We start from the raw sequence: 27704 nt of genomic DNA, 5'->3' as shown, positions 1-27704 counted from the left end.
TATAGATATGGTACACCACCCAACAACCGTGTAACGGTACAGAAGTCACTTCCTAATCCACCTCTTCTCCTGTGTCCTTCCAGTGAGTGACAGGTGAATGCAGGTTTCCCACACAGGCCCATTTCCGCCGGTGCATTTCCCTTCTCCATCCCATAGTCTGCCGGACGACATGAGGATCAGAGGAGGAGTCAGAGGAGGAGTCTTAACGTAGACACCAGGTGTCTCAAGTCAGCCAGAATGCTCTCTCACCTCATCCCAATTACTGAGGATTTCAAGAGGGGATTATTGACTGGCCATTTCCATCTCTCTCTACAAACCACAAATACATTGAGACCTATGCCACCTTAAGTCTGAAACACACCGACTGTCCCTTTCCCTCTTATATTGTCCTCTCTGAGCCACTGTAACACAGTGTTAGGAAATTATGTTGTGTAATCACGAGTGTCATGCAAGGTTTTCCCCCCATTTCATTCAGTTAATCCATTCCCTTATTGGACATCTTTTTGAAGCAGACAGGTATGACTGTTGTGCCAAAGTCCCCCTCAAGCCAACAAACTTCCCCCTTGTGTTGTCCTCCTGACCAATGAGAGGTATTTCTCTTACAGTCATACTTACCTCACCATCTTGTGGCTCCCCAGTTTGAACACTGTTCTAATGTGTCATTCATGGTTTGTGAAGACCGGTCTTGTATTTTTACAATTGATGTGATTTGTGGCTTAAAAACAACACAGATGTGTTTATGACCCATTACAAAGGTCTACGTGAGAGTTGCAGTCAGAACAGAGTAAACAGTCCAGTGGTGTTGAAGACAGAACTGTAGGGGAAACAAGGAAGAAGGAGGCAAAGAGATGACTCAGCAAAGTCTGCCCAACAGACCTTTCCCATGATGCCTCTGTCATAATCTTATTTTATCTGTTCTTTATTTTCTCTGATATTCCACCTGTCTGGCAGGGTGACTCCCTCAAGCTTCTCATTCCATCCAAATACACATAGTCCTGCCTGATCAGAGTTTACTGTGGGACACAGCTTTGTTACCAAACACACTGCTGCTTGTCAAGCCCCACCAATGGGGTGGCCTAGACTGGGATAAGGCTGGAATTAAGTAGTATAAGTACTCGTATAACGACACATGACATGGATACAAAACGAGAGGTGACACTCTTAAACAAAATTGTTTTTAAACCTTCCAGTTCACTCCCACCACCTCTTTCTCTCAATCTTGCTCTTTCTATTGAGATTATGATTCGATAATACACTAAAAACAGCCAACTTCTTCTCATCTTTTAAATAGTGTTGTTTGTTGTTCAACATACCAGAGCCAGACAGAGAGCAATGATCTGGTGCTTTAATGAAAGCAGCTTATGCCAGCGGAGTCTAAATGTTTTCTAGGACTTCAAATCTATCAAATCTATCACTTTTCTCATGGTCATTTAATTCCCACTAAGATCTTCAGATCTGTTGGTTTGATTTCGCAGACTAGTGGAACAGCTTAGATTTACCACAGAGTGGTGCTACTGCTGAGCTAAAAACTAAACAGAACTCCTGTCCTTTTACAGTACAGAACTAGAAAGAGAGATTTAGCTGCTTTTTTCTGATTCAGTTCTTGGGTTTACCTCATACGTTTTTTCATGGACACACTCATTCGTCCTATCTGCTGATATGGGACTGGAAAGAATATCTTTCAGGGAAAGGAACTGGGGCTATGTCTAAAACCAAATTTATGTTTTAACCAAAGTCATGGGTCTGGCTAATATTGGATTCTTGGCAGTTGATCACTAATGAATCTCCAATGGTTATGGCTTTGAAAAAGGGTTTAAATAGACATATTCCCTGCTGGTTATTCCTAATAATTTTCTATTTTTCGTTCACTCAGTAACTCAGTCATAAACATATATAAAAACATACTGTTGGGGAGAGTAGGGAAGTTGAGCAAAAGGGGTAAGTTGAGCTACCTTGTTTCTCAGAAACCATATACAAAATTAATAATTTCACCAAATAATTAGGAAGTCATCATTTCATGGAGTCTGTGAAGGAAGAAACCACATGGAAAAAGTGGTAAGCAACTTACGTCCAAATAGATTTTCACCAAGTCAAATGAATTTATTGTGTTAAAGGTTACATGATGTTTGTATCTAAACCAAAGTAAATCATTTTAAGATTGTTCTATACATCAGTTAGAGTCTCCATAAGCTTCAATATGAGCTCCTACACCTAATATGATGAAGGTGCATCCTTGTAGCTGTGGGCTAATATAGTAAAAATATTTGCCTTGGGGTAAGTTGAGCCAATGACCATGGGGTAAATTGAGCAAATATTTGAGCAAACTCAAGTGTTTTCTTCCCAGGCTAATGCAAGGCATTATCATTAGGATATGAGGTATCAACAGGGCCTATGTTGTAAGTGTTTAAAAAAGTACAATGTCTTTGTTAGGTGTTAAGCCTGTGTTAAAAGATGCTTAAAATGATTCAAATACAAAAATAAATTGTGTGTGTGTTGAATCATCTTTGGGAAAAAAAGATAGATGTGGATTTTAAAATGTTGTGGTAATTTCATTCAATACAGAAATTTGTAGACGGCTTAACTTACTCCATTCCTGGGATAAGTTGTGCCCCATACCTGAGATAAGTTGTGCCCCATACCTGGGATAAGTTGTGCCCCATACCTGGGATAAGTTGTGCCCCATACCTGGGATAAGTTGTGCCCCATACCTGGGATAAGTTGTGCCCCATACCTGAGATAAGTTGTGCCCCATACCTGGGATAAGTTGTGCCCCATACCTGGGATAAGTTGTGCCCCATACCTGGGATAAGTTGTGCCCCATACCTGGGATAAGTTGTGCCCCATACCTGGGATAAGTTGTGCCAAGAGACCACTTTTTTGGGGCAAGCTACAGTGTTTTTTCTAAACTGTAAAGTTTCATGAATTCTGATTATTTCCAGGGATGCACAACATCCCGAAATGTGTATAGGTATCTTTGCTAAAAAGAAAACTGTGTTTCCCTTGACGGAGTGATGCTGAATGTAAAAAATGGCTCAGCTTACCCCGCTCTCCCCTACATACGCTCACACACACTGAATCAAATGTTCCCATTCTAACTTACTTTCAGTGTATCAAACACATACACATGAAGCCTACATCACATGTACAAATGGTATCTGGAGGAGGACAACAGTGCAATGCTGCAACTGTCTGAAAACTGTTTTTGTGTTGTCTCAGAGGTACAGGCCACTGGGGCAAATGGTGAGTGGGTGTTTTGAGAGTGTTATAACTTTGTGTTTTACACAGAGGACAAACAATGCCTCTGTTAGTGATGATACTAGGATTCTTGGAAACATAATGTGTGGCTCTCACAGAAACAAGCATTACAAAGCAAACTTACACACACACACACACACACACACACACACACACACACACACACACACACACACACACACACACACACACACACAGTATAAGCAAATATATAAACACAGACAAGCGTATACACATACAGTACAAGTCAAAAGTTTGGACGCACCAACTCATTCAATGATTTTTGTTTATTTTGACTATTTTCTACATTATAGAATAATACTGAAGAAATCCAAACTTTGATATAACCCATATTGAATCATGTAGTAACCAAAAAAAGTGTTAAACAAATCAAAATATACTTTATATTTTTCAAAGTAGCCACCCTTTGCCTTAATGACAGCTTTGAACACCCTTGGAATTCTCTCAACCAGCTTAACCTGGAATGATTTTCCAATAGTCTATAAAAGGAGTTTCCACATATGCTGAGCACTTGTTGGCTGCTTTTCCTTCCCTCTGCGGTCCAACTCATCCCAAACTATCTGAATTGGGTTGAGGTCGGGTGATTGTGGAGGCCAGGTCATCTCATGCAACACTCCATCACTCTCATTCTTGGTCAAATAGCCTTTACAGAGCTTGGAGGTGTGTTGGGTCATTGTCCTGTTGAAAAACAAATTATAGTCTCACTAAGCTCAAACCAGATGGGATGGCATATCGCCGCAGAATGCTGTGGTAGTCATGCTGGTTAAGTGTGCCTTGAATTCAAAATAAATCACAGACAGTGTCACTAGCAAAGCACCCCCACACCATCACACCTCCTCCTCCATGCTTCATGGAGGGAACCAGACATGCGTAGATCATCCATTAACCTACTCTGCGTCTCACAAAGACATGGCGATTGGAACCAAAAATCTCAAATTTGGACTCATCAGACCAAAGGACAAATTTCCACTGGTCTAACGTCCATTGCTCGTGTTTCTTGGCCTAAGCAAGTCTCTTCTTATTATTGATGTCCTTTAGTAGTGGTTTCAAATCAAATCAAAATCTAATTTTATTTTATTTGTCACATACACATGGTTAGCAGATGTTAATGCAAGTGTAGTGAAATGCTTGTGCTTCTAGTTCCGACAATGCAATAATAACCAACGAGTAATCTAACCTAACAATTTCACAACAACTACCTTATACACAGAAGTGTAAAGGGATGAAGAATATGTACATAAAGATATATGAATGAGTGATGATACAGAACGGCATAGGCAAGATGCAGTAGATGGTATCGAGTACAGTATATACATGTGAGATGAGCAATGTAGAGTATGTAAACATTATATTAAGTGGCATTGTTAAAAGTGGCTAGTGATACATTTTTTACATCAATTTCCATTATTAAAGTGGCTGGAGTTGAGTCAGTATGTTGGCAGCAGCCACTCAATGTTAGTGATGGCTGTTTAACAGTCTGATGGCCTTGAGATAGAAGCTGTTTTTCAGTCTCTCTAATAGCTTGTTTGATTGCCTTGCGGAGGGAATAGCTACACTGTTTGTATTCGGTTATGTTTCCGGTCACCTTGCCCTGGTTAAAAGCAATGGTTCGCGCTTTCAGTTTCGTGCGAATGCTGCCATCAATCCACGGTTTCTGGTTTGGGAATGCTTTAATAGACATCACTGATGTACTTGTTAATAAACTCGTTCACCGAATCAGCGTATTCGTCAATGTTGTTGTTTGGTCGAATTGCTGCAAAGAAACCAGAGACTAAAACAGGAAGCTCCAGTGCTCAGGTCTGTTCAGCCCCAAAACATCACTGCTCTAGAGGAGATCTGCATGGAGGAATGGGCCAAAATACCAGCAACAGTGTGTGAAAACCTTGTGAAGACTTACAGAAAACATTTGACCTCTGTCATTGCCAACAAAGGGTATATAACAAAGTATTGAGATAAACTTTTGTTATTGACCAAATACTTATTTTCCACCATAATTTGCAAATAAATTCATTAAAATCCTACAATGTGATTTTCTGGATTTTTTTTCTTCTCATTTGTCTGTCATAGTTGAAGTGTACCTATGATGAAAATTGCAGGCCTCTCTCATCTTTGTAAGTGGGAGAACTTGCACAATTGGTGGCTGACTAAATACTTTTTTGCCTCACAGTATTTGGGCTGCAATTTCCGAGGCTGCTTACTCTAATGAACTTATCCTCTGCAGCAGAGGTAATTCTGGGCCTTCCTTTCCTGTGGCAGTCCTCATGAGAGCGAGTTTCATCATAGCGCTTGATTGTTTTTGCGACTGCACTTGAAGAAACTTTCAAAGTTCTTGAAATGTTCTGCATTGACTGCTGTTCATGTCTTAAAGTAATGATGGACTGTCATTGTTATTTGCTTATTTCAGCTGTTCTTGCCATAATATGGACTTGGTCTTTTACCAAATAGGGCTATGTTCTGTATACCACCCCTACCTTGTCACAACACAACTGATTGGCTCAAACGCATTAAGAAGTTAACTTTTAATAAGGCACACCTGTTCATTGAAATGCATTCCAGGTGACTACCTCATGAAGCTGGTTGAGAGAATGCCAAGAGTGTGCAAAGCTGTCATCAAGGCAAAGGGTGGCAACTTTGAAGAATCTAAAATCTAAAATCTATTTTGATTTGTTTAACACTTTTTTTGGTTACTACACGATTCCATGTGTGTTATTTCATAGTTTTGATGTCTTCACTATTACTATGCAATGTAGAAAATAGTCAAAATTAAGAAAAACCCTTGAATGAGTAGGCGGGTCCAAATATTTGACTGGTACTGTGTGTCCATAGACATACAGCCAGACAACAGAGAACATTTGGTGGAGACACAGAAGTGCAAGGTGTGCCAATGGTTTGTTCTTTCTTTCTCTCTCTCCCTCTCTCTCTCTCTCTCTCTTTCTCTCTCACTCCCTCTCTCTCTCTCACTCCCTCTCTCTCTATCTCTGTCTTTCATTACAATGCGGGGAAAAGAGAAGAAAGTGTAAGAAAAGAGATACAGTATATAATGTAATGTTATTGGTCACATGCACCGAATACAACAAGTGTAGACTTTACAGTGAAATGCTTACTTACAAGCACATTCCCAACAATGCAGAGATAAAAAGCACATTGTAACACAAAAACAATAATGAGGCTATATACAAGGAGTACCAGTACCGAGTCAATGTACAGGGGTACGAGGTAGTTGAGGTAGTTGAGGTAATAAAGTATGTACATGTAGGTAGGGGTAAAAGTGACTAGGCAATCATGGTATATAATAAACAGAGTAGCAGCGTATTTTAAATGTGGAAGTGTGTCTATGTGTGGGTGTGTGTGTTTTGTGTTTGTAAGCATATGTAGTGTGTGTGTGTGTATATGTGTGTTGGGAGTGTCAGTGTAATATGTGAGTGTGTGGGTAGAGGTGAGAGTACATAGAACCAGTGCAAGGAAGTTAGTGCAAAACATTCAGATAAATAATTAAATAATAAATAATAATAAATAATAAATGCTACAGCCTTATTCTAAAATTGATAAAATATTTTTTTACAAACAATAAACAATAACAATAACCCATGAATTGAAAACAGATTGTTAGATTTTTTTGCAAATGCATAAAAAAATATATAAAACAGAAATACCATATTTACATAAGTATTCAGACCCTTTGCTATGAGACACGAAATTGAGAGAAGGTGCATCCTGTTTCCATTGATCATCCTTGAGATTTTTCTACAACTCGATTGGGGTCCATCTTTGGCAAATTCAATTGATTGTACAGGATTTGGAAAGGCACCTGCACCTGTCTATATTAGGTCACACAGTTGACAGTGCATGTCAGAGCCAACTAGATCCAACCAAGACTCGTCCTAGAGCTGGCTGCCCGGCCAAACTGAGCAATCGGGTAGAAGGGCCTTGGTCAGGGAGTTGACCAAGGACCCGATGGTCACTCTGACAGAGCTCCAGAGTTCCTCTGTGGAGCTGGGAGAACCTTCCAGAAGGACAACCATCTCTGTAGCACCACCAATCAGGCCTTTGTGGTAGAGTGGTCACTCCTCAGTAAAAGGCACATGACAGCCCACTTGGAGTTTCCCAAAAGGCACCTAAAGGACTCTCAGACCATGAGAAACAATATTGTCTGATTAAAGAAAGATTGAACTCTTTGGCTGAATGCCAAGCGTCACATCTGGAGGAAACCTGGCACCATCCATATGGTGATGCATGGTGGTGACAGCATCATGCTGTGTGGATGTTTTTCAGGGACAAGGACTGGGAAATTAGTCAAGATTGAAAGAAAGATTAACGGAGAAAAGTACAGAAAGATCCTTGACGAAAACCTGCTCTAGAGCGCTCAGGACCTCAGACTGGGGCCAAGGTTCACCTTCCAACAGGACAGCGACCCTAAGCACACAGCCAAGACAACACAGGAGTGGCTTCGGGACAAGACTCTGAATGTCCTTGAGTGGCCCAGCCAGAGCCCGGACTTGAACCTGATCAAACATTTCTGGAGAGACCTGAAAATAGCTGTACAGCGACGCTCCCCATCCAACCTGATAGAGCTTGAGAGGATCTGCAGAGAAGAATGGCAAAAACTCCCCAAATACAGGTGTGCCAAGCTTGTAGCGTCATACCCAAGAAGACTCAAGGCTGTAATCGCTGCCAATAGTGCTTCAACAAAGTACTGAGTATAGGGTGTCTGTGCCCAATAATGTTTGCACTATGTTTTGTGCTGCTACTATGTTGTGCTGCTGCCATGTTGTGTTGCTACCATGTTGTTGTCATGTTGAGTTGCTACCATGCTGTATTTTCTTGTGTTGCTGCCATGCTATGTTGTTGTCTTAAGTCTCTTTATGTAACGTTAGGGTGTCTCTCTTGTCATGATGTGTGTTTTGTCCTATATTTGTAATTCATTTTAAATGTTTAATCCCAGCCCCAGTCCCCACAGGAGGCCTTTAGCCTTCTGGTAGGCCGTCATTGTAAATAAGAATTTGTTCTTAACTGACTTGCCGAGTTAAATAAAGGTCAAATAAAAAATATAAATATATATTCTTATGTAAATGTAACATTTCAGTTTTTTATTTGTAATGCATTTGCAAAAAAATCTAAAACACTGTTTTTGCTTTGTCGTTATGGGGTATTATGTGTAGATTGAGGAGGGAAAAAAACAATTGAATCAATTTTAGAATAAGGCTGTAACGTAACAAAATGTGGGAAATGTCAAGGGGGGGTCTGAATACTTTCTGAATGCACGGTATTTGTAGGACTACTGGTAAAAGTAGAAATACAGAGTGCTACATGTCTCTTTGGAGGACTGTATGGCTCCATATACTTTACATAAGATCCAGATAGTGTATTTCCCACAGATGATATCATGGGCGCAACTTTGGTTTTAGAAGTGGGGGGGACATAATTATTATTATAGATTTTTTATCCAGTCGGATAAACACTCCAAACAGCATCCGCATGGTCCTAAAGCACACCGTTTCCTCTTTTTGTATCACATTCCAATGATAAAACTGGGGGGGCAAAAATGCAATTTCAGAATGTGGGGGGGACATGTCCCTATCACCAGTGAAAGTTGCACCCCTGGAAGATATAAGAGACAACTATTCTGGGGCTGAGATAGTGAGAGAGAGTGGCTGGTGGCTTTAACATTCCCTCAGTTAAATGTAATCTTTCCAGAATTATTACCAATGACCAGATGCAATGGGTCCAGTCTAATTTAATTTAGTCAAATGAAATGTAAGATTTATTAATTTTGTAATTTCATTGCGTGAATTATCCAGTGTGTTTGGTTTAATTCATTCTGAAAGGTTTTACTCTGTCCTAAATCTATCTCATGTTGAAGATTTCCAAGACAAAGGAGGACCGGCTGCTGCTCGGTTAGCAGAAGTGGAGAGCAGAGAGGGGTTTCAGATGGAGACTGAGACCTAGTGAGATTCTGGGACTGGGGAAAAAAAAGAAAAAAGATAAGGAACTAGGGGTGGTGGGGGGTAATGGGGGTGGATGGTAAGGGGAAGTGTGCTGTCAAATATAGCAGCATTCTATTAAGGGTCAGTTTGACCTGTCAATCAGAATCAAAACAACCATCAACTCTAGGGGGTCACACAAAAGTATTTCAAGGATCCAAATTGATAATATGATGCAGTGCTTTGCTTCACCACTAGGTGGCAGTATCAGACCAAGTCTCTGTGCCTTGGGCTGTATCCCTCCTCGCTGCAGACAGGGCAGGTAAACACAGCAAGGCCTGCCTATCTGTCTGCAGCTGGAGGGCTCCAGGCCAGAGTTCTGCAGTCTGTCCCAAGTCCCCCTCCCTCTTCTCCCCGTCTCCAGCAGAGGAACTGTCTAACTATATCCCAAATGATACCCTATTTCCTACATAGTGCACAACTTTTAACCAGAGCCCTATAGGCCTTGGTCAAAAGTAGTACGCTATACAGGAAACAGGGTGCAATTTGGGACAAACATCTGACGGCTCCTTAGCCCCAACCAGAGCAGAGGGTAGGGAGGGGAAGGAAGGAGGAGGGCAAATTAGATTTGGTAGGGAGAGAAATCAAGCCACATTTCCTTGAGCAGGAGTTGGAAATGGTTTCAGGAGAGTGCAGAAAGGAAGAAGTGGTACCAGGGCTGGGGTTGGGTCAGGGTGCAGATGTTTACACAGTTTGGATTGGGAAGGAAAGGCTGATCTGAAGGTGTTTTGATTCTAGAAGCATAGTTATGTCTACTCTACCCTCACCTTCTGAGCAACAATTCCATACTACCAGCAACACAGTGATCCAACCCTTCAACATACACACGTATGCAACACACACACACATTGGAGAAAGATCAACGCTTTTCAGCTCACTGGGTTCGTCATTTAAGCAGGGGTTTTAAAGAGGCTTAAGTAGATAGCCAAGGGACCAAGCGCATTTAGATATTTTTATAGCCTTAATCTCCTGGGTAGATTCAGATTGCTGGGTTGTGCTGGTCTACCCATGATCGAGAGAGTGGATAGAGAGAGGGCGTGAGATAGAGGATGGATGGAGAGAGATGGATGATGAGACAGAGAGGGTGAGAGAATGAAAGACACATATGCTGCTTCTTCACAACCTTCCTATAATTTCTGCTCCAGTAAGCCTGCTGCAGTCGTTCTCCATTTCTAGGTTCATGTAAATTATTTTACACGTAGCTCTCCATGGAGTAAACGCTACCACGGCCACACGCACCTGTGCTGCTGAGATCATCTGGTCATAATTATTTTATCTGAGATTAGAGAAAACAAGACTCCAGGCTTCAGGCATGCTTTGTTATTTACTGTCACGCCCTGACCGTAGAGAGCTTTATATGTCTCTATTTTGGTTTGGTCAGGGTGTGATTTGGGTGGGCATTCTATGTTCCTTGTTCTATGATTTGTATTTCTGTGTGTTTGGCCGGGTGTGGTTCTCAATCAGAGGCAGCTGTCTATCATTGTCTCTAATTGAGAACCATACTTAGGTAGCCTTTTTCCCCACATGTATTGGTGGGTAGTTGTCCATGTATAGTTGCCTCTGCTCACTTCGTTGGCGCCACGGTTTCGGTTGATGTTTATTGTTTTGTTGGTGAAGTATGTACGCTCCCCCACGCTGCACCTTGGTCCACTGTTTCCACCTTAGACGATCGTGACAACTACTTTATTAAAAACTAAATATGTTTTTTCTCTTTAACCAAGTTGATTATTTATCTTTAGGCTTCATTAGTGGTAAACGACCACATTTAGAAATGACAAAATATTAGATCCATGTACCTCAATATTTCTTGACAGGTGACATTTTGCGTTGAGCAAGACTAGTGGCATCCAGGGAAAGTGTTGAAAAACAAATTTGTGACATGAAGGGGTTTCTGTAAGAATTACAGGTGTGTGCGCGTGCATTTTGAATGTGTGTTGCTGAACGCTGTTGATATGCACGTGTTTACATAAACAAATGAGCCTCAAAGATATCGTCCCGGAGTAAACATTTGGTATACACCCAGTTCTGTATGGACCAGTTTCATTCCTTATACTCCAATCAAACATTTAGGCAAAGATATATGCACTTACATGGAGACCTTAATGACACTACCAGGAATAAAGGAGAACAGAAAGTATACAGCAAACAGGTATACTATAAGGTCAATTAACAGTGAGTATTATAAACATTCACTTTCCCACAAAAAATCCATAGGAAGAAAAAAAGAGGCAGGGTTGCCAGGATGATGTCCGGGTGAGAGATGCAGACACCATGGGTGCATTTCAGTTGAGGATTTGCCATGGTGTTTTACCCAAAAGACTCAATCTTTTCTGTTTCCATCTACTCAGACCTGCAGCCATGTCTCACTGGGGCATGGCTCCGGGTGAACCTGCCCTGACAAGGGGCCAAGCCCAGGCCCTGGGTACTTTTCAGCCTCAATTTACCAACAATGGCTAACTCTGAACTTTAACACCTTCTTGAAAAGCAACTGTCTTGAATGATGCAGAAGGTGTTGATTCTGCTCGCCCCAAGTCTTAGTGTCACACTCCTGATGGAAACACAACTACACTAGAGCTGACATTAACATAAACATTGGTGACAGACTGGTGTGGGGGTAAGTGTCATTGGAAAAGCACCATGAGTAAATGAGAATGAAAGCTCAGGCTGGTGTGGTGAGGGAAAATATGAAGGAGAAAAAAGGTAGAAACAAATACGAAGAGGAGGGAACTACATGCTGGAATAGCCAGCGAGCAGAGCTGTAGACTCCACCCCCCCCTCCCTGCCTCCCTCTATCTCTCTATTTCTATCTCTCTCTCTGTTCCACACACACAGAATGCTAGCCCACTATCTGACCACAGAGTGAGCTCAGTGAATTGTGGAAAGCATATTGTTTCTCCACATCTCTCCCTCTCTCTTTCACTCTTCCACAGGGGATCCTAAAAGACTGGACTATTTCTTCTTTGGATATCCTCCTCCTGCTTTGGGATTTAACTGAGAGTAGAGCAAGCTTTCTTTCTTTTTCTTTCCTGAAATTTTTTATCTTCTGGGGATTACCACAGAAATACCTCCTGTGTGCGTTTGAGCGTGAGTGTGTGTGAGTGTGTGTGCCCTGTGCCATGCCCACCCCTGGTCATTTTGGGACTAACGGCAGTGGATCAGCATGAAGGGGGGTCACCATCAGCGGGGGTGCGGGTGTCAACACCTGTTCCGAAAAGTACTGGCTAAGTGTGGCTGCTGCTACGCCCGAGTTCGAGGTTGGTACATCTCTGCCTTATGTCCGTCATTTTCACCCAGCTACCTCTCTTCGCTTTAATGGTCTCAGATGAGATGGGAGTTTAGTTTGCTTTCTCAGTTATACTGTAGGTCAGATGGTCTGTGCAGTTGTGAAGTCTGTGTTTTTTGCTTCTGTAAACTTACACATGTTTGTTTGAGATGGTTTGAGATCAGATGATGAGATAGAATCAGCAGTGTTCCATCGATTGTTGGTGGATATTCAATCTGTTTTTAGGTCAGATAATACTAGCAAATGGGCACCATTAAGTATAGCCTATACTCTTCTTCACTGTCCAAATCCGTTGTTCTGTGATCAGATATTGAGACTGAGACACTGCTACAGCTATAGGCTGAGAGAATTGATCCTTTTTATTGGGGTATTATGACTCATACTATGGTACTCTATTGGAATGAATGGCAGTAGAGACATAATCCTGATTTTACTTATGCAGGAAAATAAAACAAAGGCGTGTGATATATCAGAAATTGTGTAATAGAATATTTTTGTCAACCTAAAATATTGTCATATAATCATAAATACAGTTTATATGCATTTTATACAAATGTTCCGTATAAATAGCTTCTAAAATATATGTAAACTGACCATAAATGTCAAAATTTTTGTTTTCTTGAAAAGCTGAGAGTGCTGTTATATGATACAATATCAGTACTTGTTGTATTTACAACTTGTCCTAACATCTACTGATTTCAGCCAGTGTATGGCTGTGGATTCACTGCATTGTTTGAATGGAATGTTGACATATTGGTAATTCATTTAAAACATTTATGGAATCCTTCCTCTAAAACTGTCTGGCTAGCTAGCTAACAAACATATAGTGCAGATAAATTCTTCAAATTCTTTATTTTACACAATACCTTACCACAGAAATGGCAACGATGGTTGACCAACTCCCTGACCAAAATGGCTGACCTTTATTCCATCATAAGAAGGTTCACCCAATTCTCGTATTCTAAGTCCTAATTCTATGGGGGCGACCTCTAGGAGGTGTGTGGTACGTCAGTGTCTCTATCTTTCTCTCACTCTTTCATTTTCTTTTTTTTGTCAGTCTGTCTGTCCTTCTCCCTCTTACCTCCTCATTCCTTTCCACTCTTCTCTCTTGTTCTCTCGGGGGAGAGACAGCTGACGATAATTGATGGTGATGTTTTGCTGAGACTCCAACTCCTCCAGAGGAAATTAAATGAAATGTCTTTGGGCCCTGGTTGTGTTCACTCTGCTATGGGGTTTGCAGTAGACACATTGCTAGTCTCATGCGGACACGGGAAGCTGTGCAGAATGTGAAAATGTATTACGCTACACATCTAGTTAGAGAGACTATCAGTTATTTAAAGTTAGAACAGTGACATAATTATTGTATTCTCAGTAATATAGAGTTCAAACAAAAACAGTAACTATACAGCGCCTTCGGAAACTCTTCAGACCCCTTGACTTTTTCCACATTTACATTACAGCCTTATTCAAACATCTCATCAATCTACACACAATACCCCAAACAGATTTGTAGAATTTTTTTCTAATTTATTACAAATGAAAAACGTGAAATATCGCATTTGCAAAAGTATTCAGAACCTTTACGCAGTACTTTGTTGAAGCACATACGGCAGTGATTACAGCATCGAGTCTTCTTGGGTATGACGCTACAAGCTTAGCACACCTGTATTTGGGGAGTTTCTCCCATTCTTCTCTGCAGATTCTCTAGTTCTGTCAGGTTAGATGGGTGCGTCGCTGCACAGATATTTTCATATCTCTCCAGAGATGATCGATTGGGTTCAAGTCCGGGCTCTGGCTGGGCCACTCAAGGACATTCACAGACTTGTCCTGAAGCCACTCCTGCATTGTATTGGCTGTGTGCTTAGGGTCATTGTGCTGTTGAAAGGTGAACCTTCACCCTAGTCTGAGGTCCTGAGCGCTCTGGAGCACGTTTTCATCAAGGACCTCTCTGTACTTTTCTCCATTAATCTTTGCCTCGATCCTGACTACTCTCCCAGTCCCTGCCACTGAAAAACCTCCCACAGCACGATGCTGCCATGGTGCCAGGTTTCCTCCAGACGTGACACTCGGCATTCAGAAGTTATGCTTGGCATTCAGGCCAAAGATTTCAGACCAGACAATATTGTTTCTTATGGTCTGAGAGTCTTTAGGTGTCTTTTGGCAAACAACAAGCTGGCTGTCATGTGCCTTTTACTGAGGAGTGGCTTCTGTCTGTCATAAAGGCCTGATTGGTGGAGTGCTGCAGAGATTGTTGTCCTTCTGGAAGTTTCTCCCATCTCTACAGAGGAACTCTGGAGCACTGTCAGAGTGACGACCGAGTTCTTGGTCACCTCCCTGACCAAGGCCCTTCTCCCCCGATTGCTCAGTTTGGCTGGGAGGCCAGCTCTAGGAAGAGTTTTGGTGTTTCCAAACTTCTTCCATTTAAGAATGATGGAGGCCACCATGTTCTTGGGGATCTTCAATTCTGCAGAAATGTTTTGGTACCCTTCCCCAGATCTGTGCCTCGACCACAATCATGTCTCGGCGCTCTACGAACAATTCCTTCGACCTCATGGCTTGGTTTTTGCTCTGACATGCACTGTCAACTGTGAGACCTTATATAGACAGGTGTGTGTCTTTCCAAATGATGTCCAATCAATTGAATTTACCACAGGTGACTCCAATCAAGTTGTAGAAACATCTCAAGGATAATCAACAGAAACAGGATGCACCTGAGATCAATTTTGAGTCTCATAGCAAGGGTCTGAATAATTAAGTAAATAAAGTATTTCTGTTTATTACATTTAATACATTTGAAAACATTTCTAGAAAGCTGTTTTCGCTTTGTCATTTTGGGGTATTGTGTGTAGATTGCTCAAGATTTTTTTTATTTTTTAAAATCTATTTTAGAATAAGGCTGTAACGTAATGAAATGTGAAAAAAGTCAAGGAGTCTGAATACTTTCTGAAGGCACTGTATACAGTACTATTGGGTTTAAACTAAGGTTGCAAAATGTACATAGACACTGTGACTCTCTGCTCAGTGAAGTAGGTTTGACATAGACACTGTGACTCTTTGCTCAGTGATGTAGGGTTTAAATAGACACGGACTCTTTGCTCAGTGATGTAGGGTTTTCATAGACACTGTGACTCTTTGCTCAGTGATGCAGGGTTTACATAGACACTGTGACCCTTTGCTCAGTGATGTAGGGTTGACATAGACACTGTGACCCTTTGCTCAGTGATGTAGGGTTGACATAGACACTGTGACCCTTTGCTCAGTGATGTAGGGTTTACATAGACACTGTGACCCTTTGCTCAGTGATGCAGGGTTTACATAGACACTGTGACCCTTTGCTCAGTGATGCAGGGTTTACATAGACACTGTGACCCTTTGCTCAGTGATGCAGGGTTTACATAGACACTGTGACCCTTTGCTCAGTGATGCAGGGTTTACATAGACACTGTGACCCTTTGCTCAGTGATGCAGGGTTTACAGATATCCCGAGAGAGTCAGCGATACGCTCACATCTGGAAATCTGCAGTGTCTCGGAATGTGCTGCTTTCGGATCATTGGATCATGGAAACGCTGGAGTCACTGAGTCACTCTGCCGAACATTCCTTTCCCCCAAAAAGCTAGGCTTAAGCAACCCCCTGACCCCCCCAATACACACACAAACTCTAAACAGCTACCCCCCCCCCCCAAAAAAAAACTGTTTCCGACAACTGAAAGGGGATTTATGGAGCGCTGTGGTGAAGAAATGTTATGTTCATTATCGTCTGTTCACAGAAGCACAGAGCTGATGACTGCTGGATAGAAAAGTGCTGCTGTACTCTAACTGTGGGGCTACAGGTGCTGTATAGTAACTGTCCAGTTCTGTGGCACATATGGGGCGGCAGGGTAGCCTAGTGGTTAGAGCGTTGGACTAGTTACTTGGAAGGTTGCAAGTTCAAACCCCAAGCTGACAAGGTACAAATCTGTCGTTCCTAAACAGGCAGTTAACCCACTGTTCCTAGGCCACCATTGAAAAATAAGAATTTGTTCTTAACTGACTTGCCTAGTTAAATAAATAAATATGTCTTCACATCAGAGAGTTGGTTGATAGGTGCAGATAACATAATTGATTGCTGACCGCTGTGGTCTATTAGTATGCTGTAGACATTACTATGGTTTATATAGACCATTGTCTAAACATTGTGGTATTTGACCATTGTGATACTCTCTCCTCTTTTTTTCACCCCCTTTTTCTCCCCAATTTCGTGGTATCCAATTGTTGGTAGTTACTGTCTAGTCTCATCGCTACAACTCCTGTACGGGCTCGGGAGAGACAAAGGTCGAGAGCCATGCGTCCTCTGAAACACAACCCAACCAAGCCGCACTGCTTCTTAACACAGCGCGCATCCAACCCGGAAGCCAGCCGCATCAATGTGTCGGAGGAAACACCGTACACCTAGCGACCTAAAAATGGTCAAATTCTCCAGCCACCCTAGCCATAGACTGTTCTCTGCTTCCGCACAACAAGCGTTACCGGAGCGCCAAGACTAGGTCCAAGAGGCTTCTAAACAGCTTCTACCCCAGATTCTTCCTTCACTGTAAGATCTACACCTGTTGTATTCAGCGCATGTGACTAATACAAGACTAATACAATTTAATTAGATTTGATGTTGATAATGAGAGGGAGAGCGAGAGAGCGAGAGAGAGAGATAGGAAGTTGTGGGGACAAACACACACCGGGGGGTTGTGAAGGGAATCAAGGTCTAGAAACAACAGAAACACACAGAGAAAGAGAAAAGTAGGAGGTGGAAAGAAAGGAAAAGTAGAAGGCCTAACTGGCTCTAACCACTTTTCTCCCCTCATGTGTCCTAAGAGTGGAGGATGGAAAGCCAGATGAGAGAGTGGAAAGACAGAGGAGAGAGAGGAAAGATAGAGGAGAGCGAGAGAGTAAAGACAGAGGAGAGAGTGAGGAAAGACAGGGGAGAGAGGAAAGACAGAGGAGAGAGAGAGGAAAGACAAAGGAAAGAGAGAGAGGAAAGATAGAGGAGAGCGAGAGAGTAAAGACAGAGGAGAGAGAGTGGAAAGACAGAGAGAAATGACAGGCACTGTACCTGGCCCACCACAGGAGTCGCTAGTGACAAGGATATCCCTACCGGCCAAACCCCTCCCGGTCACGGCCGGCTGCAACAGAGCCTGGGCTCGAACCCAGAGTTTCTGGTGGCCTTAGACCACTGCACCACCCGGGAGGCCTGTACTCTCTCCTCTTTTTGACTAGAGGTCCTCTCAGTTCCTCAAAGCTCTGTCTTTGGCACAATTTAGCAGTGCTGTGAGCCTGCCCTGGCACAGAAGCTGTACAGGAGAGCTCTCCTCTCCATGAGTTAGGGATGTCAGAGAGCTCCCTCCCTGCCAAAATATTTGTACTCTTGTAATCACGACTGTGTGTATGTGTGTGTGGGTTTGTTTAAGTGTGTGTACATGTTGAAGTGTGTTTGTACAGTGTAGAGATAATCTCCTCTCTCTTTCTGCCGACCCTGTTTTGATTCATTTCCTAATTTACCAAAGGCTAAATATATAGATACTGAGGCTTGAGGCCTGTTTGAATGACAGATCTGCTGCCTGGCTGACTGAGGATTACATCCTCTATCCATCCTGCACACATCCTCAAATGCGAGCCAACACACACACAAACACACATACGAACATTCACGTCAACCGAACAACCTATTTATGGAGCATGTTAACCTTTTAGCATGTCAGTGTAGATAAGACCTACGTACCTTATCAACAGCCAAACAGCCAAACTATATAGTGCACTATATTTGACCAGGGCCTATAGGAATAAGGTTGCTTTTGGGACATGGACCTAGTTTTATTCATCAAAGTGCAGTGATGTACCATAGCAATAACTGCTCTGTGCCGTAGTGCAGTAGAGCTGATATACCAGGAGAAGATGGAGACTCCAGAATATCATGCTGTTATAATCTGACTTCTGACTGGGACCATCCACATCAACAAGATAATACTGATCAACCAGAGAGCTTAATGCCCACTGGTTGTGTGTGTGTGTGTGTGTGTGTTCGTGGGTGTGCCTGTGTGTGTCACATCTCCCAGTGTGGTTGTAAGTATATTTGCAAGTGTCTGTCTGCCTTTCCTCTTTTTCTGTGACAGTGTTTGGTTTGCACAGAGTGGTGTGTGCGCGCGGGGGAGTCAGTACTGTGCCGGGACAGATTACCACTCTCTCCCTCTGTCTGTCCCTGTTTCTCTCTCCCCCCCTCTTAAATCCTCTGTTGTTCCAGTTGCTCAGGCAGTGATTAAAGTGCAGTTCTATCCATGCTGCAGAGACAAAGTAGATGTGTGAAATGGGTAAACTAGGAAAGCATTATGTTAGGATGGCACTCTTACTATGCTGCCTTTCTCTCACTCATTCCACCTTGTCTTTCAAAGCAAGTGACAGCATATCTCTTACACCCAGTGTCTCTTTGGTCCTGGCCACTGCACCATATATACACACACACACACACACACACACACACACACACGCACACGCACGCATGCACATGCACACAGCATAGACTAAGCCATGATGATGATCTCAGTGTATTTTCAACCATCATTCCTCTTGGAATCATCTATCTTTCTCTACAGTAATTGTCATGTAGCCTGTCAGACAGTGACAAAGTGTTCCTGTTAATGTGACAGTGATAATTGGTGTTTTAAAAGAAACTGAGTGAGGTCACCATCACCATGGTGGTTTGATGCTCTGTTATACTGAGAGAGAGAGAGAGAGAGAGAGAGAGAGAGAGAGAGAGAGAGAGAGAGAGAGAGAGAGAGAGAGAGAGAGAGAGAGAGAGAGAGAGAGAGAGAGAGAGAGAGAGAGAGAGATCATTACAACACTGTATATAGACATAATATGACATTTGAAATGTATTCTTTTGGAACTTTTGTGAGTGTAATGTTTACTGTTGTTACTTTTGTGTTGTTTATTTCACTTGCTTCGGCAATGTAAAAATGTTCCCATGCCAATAAAGCCCCTTAAATTGAAATTTAATTGAATCCCCTGTCTCTCTCTGTCCACTGTTAAGTCTCTGATTTAGAATGTATGTGTATGTGTGTGTGCTCTTTATTGTCACTGCCGGGTGTAAGTGTCTGACTGTCTCCTCATGGAGCTTTCTGTCCCCCTTTCCTCTCTCTCTCCTCTCTTTCCACTCTCTCTCTCCTCTCTTTCCACTCTCTCCTCTGTTTTTCCTCTCTCTCTCCTCTGTCTTTCCACTCTCTCTCTCTCCTCTGTCTTTCCTCACTCTCTCTCCTCTGTCTTTCCTCTCTCTCTCCTCTGTCTTTCCTCTCTCTCTCCTCTGTCTTTCCTCTCTCTCTCTCTCCTCTGTCTTTCCTCTCTCTCTCGCCTCTGTCTTTCCTCTCTCTCTCTCTTCTGTCTTTCCTCTCTCTCTCCTCTGTCTTTCCTCTCTCTCTCTCTCCTCTGTCTTTCCTCTCTCTCTCATCCGTCTTTCCTCTCTCTCTCCTCTCTTTCCTCTCGCTCTCATCCGTCTTTCCTCTCTCTCTCTCCTCTGTCTTTCCTCTCTCTCTCTCCTCTGTCTTTCCACTCTCTCTCCTCTGTCTTTCCTCTCTCTCTTTCTCTCTGTCTTTCCTCTCTCTCTCCTCTGTCTTTCCTCTCTCTCTCTCTCCGCTGTCTTTCCCCCTCTCTGTCTCTCTCTGTCTCTCTCTCTCTCTCTCTCTCTCTCTCTCTCTCCTCTGTCTTTCCTCTCTCTCTCCTCTGTCTTTCTCTCTCTCCTCTGTCTTTCCTCTCTCTCTCCTCTGTCATTCCTCTCTCTCTCTCTCTGTCTTTCCTCGCTCTCTCCTCTGTCTTTACTCTCTCGCTCTCCTCTGTCTTTCCTCTCTCTCTCCTCTGTCTTTCCACTCTCTCATCTGGCTTTCCATCCTCCACTCTTAGGATACATGAGGGGAGAAAAGTGGTTAGAGCCAGTTAGGCCTTCTGCTTTTCATTTCTTTCCACCTCCTACTTTTCTCTTTCTCTGTGTGTTTCTGTTGTTTCTAGACCTTGATTCCCTTCACAACCCCCGGTGCGTGTTTGTCCCCACAACTCCCTATCCCTCTCTCTCCCTCTCATTATCAAAATCAAATCTAATCAAATTGTATTAGTCACATGCGCTGAATACAACAGGTGTAGATCTTACAGTGAAGGAAGAATCTGGGGTAGAAGCTGTTTAGAAGCCTCTTGGACCTAGTCTTGGCGCTCCGATAACGCTTGTCGTGCGGTAGCAGAGAACAGTCTATGGCTAGGGTGGCTGGAGCATTTGAACATTTTTAGGGCCTTCCTCTGACACCGCCTGGTATAGAGGTCCTGGATGACGGGAAGCTTGGCCCCAGTGATGTACTGGGCCGTACGCACTACCCTCTGTAGTGCCTTGCGGTCGGAGGCCGAGCAGTTGCCATACCAGGCAGTGATGCAACCAGTCAGGATGCTCTCGATGGTGCAGCTGTAGAACCTTTTGAGGATCTGAGGACCCATGCCAAATATTTTTAGTTTCCTGAAGGGGAATTGGTTTTGTCTTGCCCTCTTCATGACTGTCTTGGTGTGTTGGACCATGTTAGTTTGTTGGTGATGTGGACACCAAGGAACATGAAGCTCTCAAGCTGCTCCGCTACAGCGCCGTCGATGAGAATGGGGGCGTGCCCGGTCCTCTTTTTCCTGTAATACACAATCATCTCCTTAGTCTTGCTCACGTTGAGGGAGAGGTTGTTGTCCTGGTACCACACGGCCAGGTCTCTGACCTCTTCCCTATAGGCTGTCTCGTCTTTGTCGGTGATCAGGCCGACCACTGTTGTGTCATCGGTAAACTTAATGATGGTGTTGGAGTCTTCCCTGGTTGTGCAGTCATGAGTGAACAGGGAGTACAGGAGGGGACTGAGCACGCACCCCTGAGGGGCCCCTGTGTTGAGGATGTGTTGTTACCTACCCTTAACACCTGGGGGTGCACCTGGGGGTGCTCGTCAAGAAGTCCAGGATCCAGTTGCAGAGGGAGGTGTTTAGTCCCAGGGTCCTTAGCTTATTGATTGGAGTAGGGTTTTCTGACCAGCCTTTCAAAGCACTTCCTGGCTACAGACATGAGTGCTATGGGTCAGTAGTCATTTAGGCAGGTTACCTTAGTGTTCTTGTGCACAGGGACTATGGTGGTCTGCTTAAAACATGTTGGTATAACAGACTCGAACAGGGAGAGGTTGAAAATGTCAGTGAAGACACTTGCCAGTTGTTCAGCGCATGCTCTCAGTACACGTCCTAGTAATCCGTCTGGCCCTGCGACTTTGTGAATGCTGACCTGTTTAAAGGTCTTACTCACATTGGCTGTTGAGAGCGTGATCACAATCTTCCGGAACTGCTGGTGCTCTCATGGATGTTTCAGTGTTATTTGCCTCGAAGCGAGCATAGAAGTAGTTTAGCTCGTCTGATAGGCTCGTGTCACTGGGCAGCTCTCGGCTGTGCTTCCCTTTGTAGTCTGTAATGGTTTGCAAGCCTTGCCACATCCGACGAGCATCAGAGCCGGTGTAGTATGATTCGATCTTAGTCCTGTTTTGACACTTTGCCTGTTTGATGGTTCGTCGGAGGGCATGGCAGGATTTCTTATAAGCTTCCGAGTTAGTGTCCCGCTCCTTGAAAGCGACAGCTCTAGCCTTTAGCTCAATGCTGATGTTGCCTGTAATCCATGGCTTCTGGTTGGGGTATGTACATACGGTCACTGTGGGAATTTCATCATCGATGCACTTATTGATGATACCATTGCCTGATGTGGTGTACTTCTCAATGCCATCGGAGGAATCCCAGAACATATTCCAGTCTGTGCTACCAAAACAGTCCTGTAGCTTAGCATCTGCTTCATCTGACCACTTTTTTATTGATCGAGTTTAATTTTTGTTTGTAAGCAGGAATCAGGAGGATAGAATTATGGTCAGAGTTGCCAAATGGAGGGCGAGGGAGAGCTTTGTACGCATCTCTGTGTGTGGAGTAAAGGTGTTCTAGAGTTGTTTCCCTCTGGTTGCACATTTAACATGCTGATAGAAATTTGGTAAGACGGATTTAAGTTTCCCTGCATTAAAGTCTCCGGCTACTAGGAGCGCCGCCTCTGGGTGAACGTTTTCCTGTTTGCTTATGGCGAAATACAGCTCATTCAGTGCGGTCTTAGTGCCAGCATCAGTCTGTGGTGGTATGTAGACAGTTATGAAAAATACAGATGAAAACTCTCTAGGTAGATAGTGTGGTCTACAGCTTATCATGAGATACTCTACCTGAGGTGAGCAAAACCTCAAGACTTCCTTAGATATCATGCACCAGCTGTTATTTACAAATACACATAGTGCGCAGCCCCTTGTCTTACCAGATGCTGCTGTTCTGTCCTGCTAATACAGCGTATAACCAGCCAGCTGTATGTTGATAATGTTGTCGTTCAGCCACGACTCCGCGAAGCATAAGATATTACTGTTTTGAATGTCCCGTTGGTAGTTTAATCTTCCGCATAGGTCATTGATTTTATTTTCATAAAGATTGCACGTTTGCTAGCAGAATGGAAGGAAGTGGGGTTCATTGGATCGCCTACAAGTTCTCAGAAGGCAGCCTGCCCTCTGGCTCCTTTTTCTCCGCCTTCTATTCACGCAAATGAAGGGATCTGGGCCTGTTCCCGGGGGCTCGTCGGACTCATTAAAGAAAAAAAGGATTCTGCTAGTCCGTGGTGAATAATTGCAGTTCTAATGCCCAGAAGTTATTTTCGGACATAAGAGACAGTAGAAGCAACATTATGTACAAAATAAGTAAAAAAATAAGTTACAAACAACGCAAAGAAACAAATAAAAAACACAATTGGTTAGGAATACGTGAAACGTCAGCCTTGTTCTCCGGCGCCATCTTATCTTATCTCTCTACCCTCTACCTCCCTTTTCTCTCCTCTCTCTGTGTTAACCATTACCTCTCCCCCAACACCCCAGTGACCCAACCTGTTCTGTTCCTCCTCCGTCTCCCTTGTTTATTAACCTGAGACAGAGTCAAAACAGAACCATATTCTCTCTTCCTTACATCTCAATCCCTCACTTTCTCTCTCTGTCTCTCTCACTTTCTCTCTGTCTCTCTTACTCTCTCATCCTCTCTCTCTTTATCTCCCCTCTTCTCCCAGTTTATCTAAGAAGATGTAATGTGACTTTCTATATGTTGATGTGAACATTGTTCAGCAGCTGTTGTCTATCAATGATGTCAGGGTCAGAGACGCCATCATTTTTGGGGGGATAAATAGGCAGGAATGCCTGGTGATGTTAGTGCATTCCCAGCTAGTGCATCTGGTCCTTGGAAGTTGTGGGAACGTACATTTTAGGTTTCCCATAGGTCCTGGGAACAAAGCCATACATTTCCTGACCATTAAAACTGAACGTTTTTTTTAACTTTCTGAGAATGGAAGGGACAATTTTGCCTCTTCTGGTAATGTACATGTTTAGGTTGCAGGGAGGTTCTGAGAATGTTCTACTATGGTTCTCTATGGTTCCCTGAATGGTTTTATTACCATTCTGAGAATGGAGATAATAAGTTATTTGAACATGATTAAAAAACATTCTGAGAACATTTTATAAATCTAGTGAACGTTTTGAACAAAATTGTAATGTATTTAAAAAAAAAACTTTCACTGAATGTTTCAACAAGACTTTCAATTACACTGCTAACTTAGTTTGGGTTAACTGTTTTGAACACCAAGGACAGATAGGACACATGGAAATGAATTAGCTTTGTCATTAATCATGCAAACACATTCATTTTTTATTATGGCATGGTCGTCAGTGAGATTCAAACCTATGATCTTCTGTTCTCTATATTCTGTTCTGCGCTAACAGGATGTAGCTACCGTACCATGTTTTTTTTTTTGTCTATTCAAACGGACCCAATTTCAAAGAAAACAAGCACTCATCAAGATCTTTGAACGTTACTAATGTTTTCTTGTGTGTTTTTATGGAATGTTGTCTTAATGTTCTAAGAACATCACTTTAAATAGAACAATGAGAAAACCTGCAGAAAATGTTATGCAGAAGTACTGAAATTCCCACAGAAGAACATTGTTTCTTAACATTCTCTGAACGTTCAAGATCATGACTTTAAATAGAACCATGAGGAAACCTGTAGGAAACGTTATGCTGAAGTATTGAAATTCCCACAGAAGAACGTTGTTTCTTAACATTCTCTGGACTGTTTGACAACATTCCCAATGTCAAACCAGTTGGAGAACATTCCTAGAACATGACCAAAAATATATTTAAATGTAACCATGTTTGAACGTTTAGGAAATGTTCTGTTAAAGTAATGAAATGCCAAGAAAATAGCCTTATTTTGTCATGTTCCTTAAATGTGCTGAGAATGTTCCAAAGCCAAGCAATATCCTGCAACATTCCCAGAAAGTTGTGGGAAGGTTGCATGCAAAATAACCATAGGACAATCAAGCTCTCACCAATCTCTAAGAAAAACGGTTTTCAGAACTCTATGTGCTAGCTGTGTTCTCTCTTTGTCATCATCTTATAAGGCAGAATCAAGACCCCTCTTTTCATGATGGACAAATCTGTATTAATATTTTTAATAGCTCACAATTGAAAGCAATTCAAGCAAATTCAACTGAATTCGGAGGCTGGTGATATTTTTATACTGTACTTATCAAGGCCACTGTCTTTTGCTCGAATTTGCTCACAAAATTTGCCACTCTTATTACTTTTATTTTCTTTCTCTCCCTCATCCTCTCTTCCCACTTTTCATTAGGCTCAAAATTCAGTGAACTGTATACAAACACAAAGTGAGAAAGACTATATGTTATGAAAATGTTTGGGAAAATGTGATCGGAAACACACTCAAATCAAATCAAATGTATTCGTACATCAGCTGGTATCTCAAAGTGCTGTACAGAAACCCAGCCTAAAACCCCAAACAGCAAGCAATGCAGGTGTAGAAGCACGGTGGCTAGGAAAAACTCCCTAGAAAGGCCAAAACCTAGGAAGAAACCTAGAGAGGAACCAGGCTATGAGGGGTGGCCAGTCCTCTTCTGGCTGTGCCGGGTGGAGATTATAACAGAACATGGCCAAGATGTTCAAATGTTCATAAATGACCAGCAGGGTCAAATAATAATAATCACAGTAGTTGTTGAAGGTGCAGCAAGTCAGCACCTCAGGAGTAAATGTCAGTTGGCTTTTCATAGCCGATCATTAAGAGTATCTCTACCACTCCTGCTATCTCTAGAGAGTTGAAAACAGCAGGTCTGTGACAGGTAGCACGTCCGGTGAACAGCTCAGGATTCCATAGCCAGAGGCAGAACAGTTGAAACTGGAGCAGCAGCACGGCCAGGCGGACTGGGGACAGCAAGGACTCATGGTCCTAGGGCTCAGGTCCTCCGAGAGAGAGAAAGAAAGAGAGAAAGAGAATTAGAGAGAGCATACAGAATTCACACAGGACACCGGATAAGACAGGAGAAGTACTCCAGATATAACAAACTGACCCTAGCCCCCGACACAAACTACTGCAGCATAAATACTGGAGGCTGAGACAGGAGGGGTCAGGAGACACTGTGGCCCCATCTGATGATACCCCCAGACAGGGCCAAACAGGAAGGATATAACCCCACCCACTTTGCCAAAGCACAGCCCCCACACGACTAGAGGGATATCTTCAACCACGAACTTACCATCCTGAGACAAGGCCGAGTATAGCCCACAAAGATCTCCGCCACGGCACAACCCAAGGGGGGACGCCAACCCAGACAGGAAGATCACATCAGTGACTCAGCCCTCAAAGAGAATTTAGCATCTCTGACTCCTAAACTACTGCAGCACATAAACTCTGACTAATTACCCAGTCTATGTGTGTGTGTGTGTGTGTGTGTGTGTGTGTGTGTGTGTGTGTGTGTGTGTGTGTGTGTGTGTGTGTGTGTGTATATATGAGGTCATCACTGCCGGTAAGTGTAAAAATAAACCTGATACAAAGTAACTAAAAAGGAAATGATGGTGGTGAAGTGTGGCTTTCAGACTTTCCTAATGCACACTAACTGTTTATGATAAGGGCCTGGAGTTTTTCCTTTTCTTGAACAACAACCCACTGGGCACAGACGTCATTTCAACGTCTAGTTTTGATTTACATTTGGTTGAGTTGTCAACTAACATGAATTCATTGTGAAATCAACAAAAAGGTTAGGCTAAAAGTTGGGTGAAAAATATTAAATTCCCTTAAACTGATTACTCTTTTCAAATCCAATCAGTTTTCCATGATGATTCAACGTCATCACATAGAATTTTGAGATTGAAATGACATGGAAACGATGTGGATTGAACCTGGTCACAAAAACAAACAGTCCTGTTTTATTTGGGTGTACCAGATTAAGGATCATTATCAGATTAAATTACTCAGGCTCATGTGAAACCAGAATGATTATGTTCGGTGTATAAAACACAGTATAATCCCTCGCTTTCTAGGGATGTACAGTGACAGTTTCTGTACCCTTTTTGGCCTATGAGCAGAGTTAATACTAATCGGATGGGAGAGGATAGGAAAGGGTTAAATTGTTCTATAACAGATTCATAGTTTGCTGATGAGAGCAGTGTGCACTGAGGGGTATTTGCCTTGGCAGCTTTCCGACAGGAAGTTCAGAGCAGCTAGCCATAGGAGCCATCACAGCCCAACAGTCCACAGTTTACTGCAGTGGGGATGACCTCATCTAAAGGCACAGTTTTTTTTTTTTTAAATAGACACAAACTATTTAATCGAAATTCATAACAGGCCAAACAGGAAGGATATAACCCCACCCACTTTGCCATTACACAATTTTGTATTACACTATTTTCATCACAATGTATTTTGTGTGTATTACACAACTTTCTTTCTTTATAATGCATTTGTTCGGGTACATTACACAAATTCCAATTTGTTGTTGCTAACATTAGCTAGGTGGCTAACATTAGTTAGGCTAGCTAGGTGGCTAACGTTAACTAGGCTAGGGGTTAAGATTAAGGTTAGGGTAAGGTTTAGGGGTTAAGGTTATGGTTAGGTAACATGCTAGCTAAGTAGTTAAAGGGTTAAGTTTAAGGTTAGGAGTTAGGTTAAAGGGTTAAGGTTAGGATTATGGGGAAGGGTTAGGTAACATGCTAAGTAGTTGCACAGTAGCTAACAAGTAGTA

General features: G+C 42.7%; 1 protein-coding gene across 1 annotated transcript in view; it reads left to right on the top strand.

Moving 5' to 3' along the window:
- Window positions 1-12062: 12062 nt before the first annotated feature.
- LOC139413526 (rho guanine nucleotide exchange factor 25-like) overlaps window positions 12063-27704 on the top strand; it is a 39819-nt gene continuing 24177 nt past the window's right edge. The window contains exon 1 of the mRNA XM_071161023.1: window positions 12063-12511. Within this exon, the coding sequence (XP_071017124.1) occupies window positions 12418-12511 (94 nt within the window). The 5' untranslated portion in view covers window positions 12063-12417. The remainder of the gene's footprint in view (window positions 12512-27704) is intronic.

Source organism: Oncorhynchus clarkii, chromosome 7 (genome assembly GCF_045791955.1).
Source record: "Oncorhynchus clarkii lewisi isolate Uvic-CL-2024 chromosome 7, UVic_Ocla_1.0, whole genome shotgun sequence".
Lineage (NCBI taxonomy): Eukaryota > Metazoa > Chordata > Actinopteri > Salmoniformes > Salmonidae > Oncorhynchus > Oncorhynchus clarkii.
The sequence above is the reverse complement of the archived record's forward strand: the minus strand, read 5'-3'. Positions and strand labels throughout refer to the sequence as shown.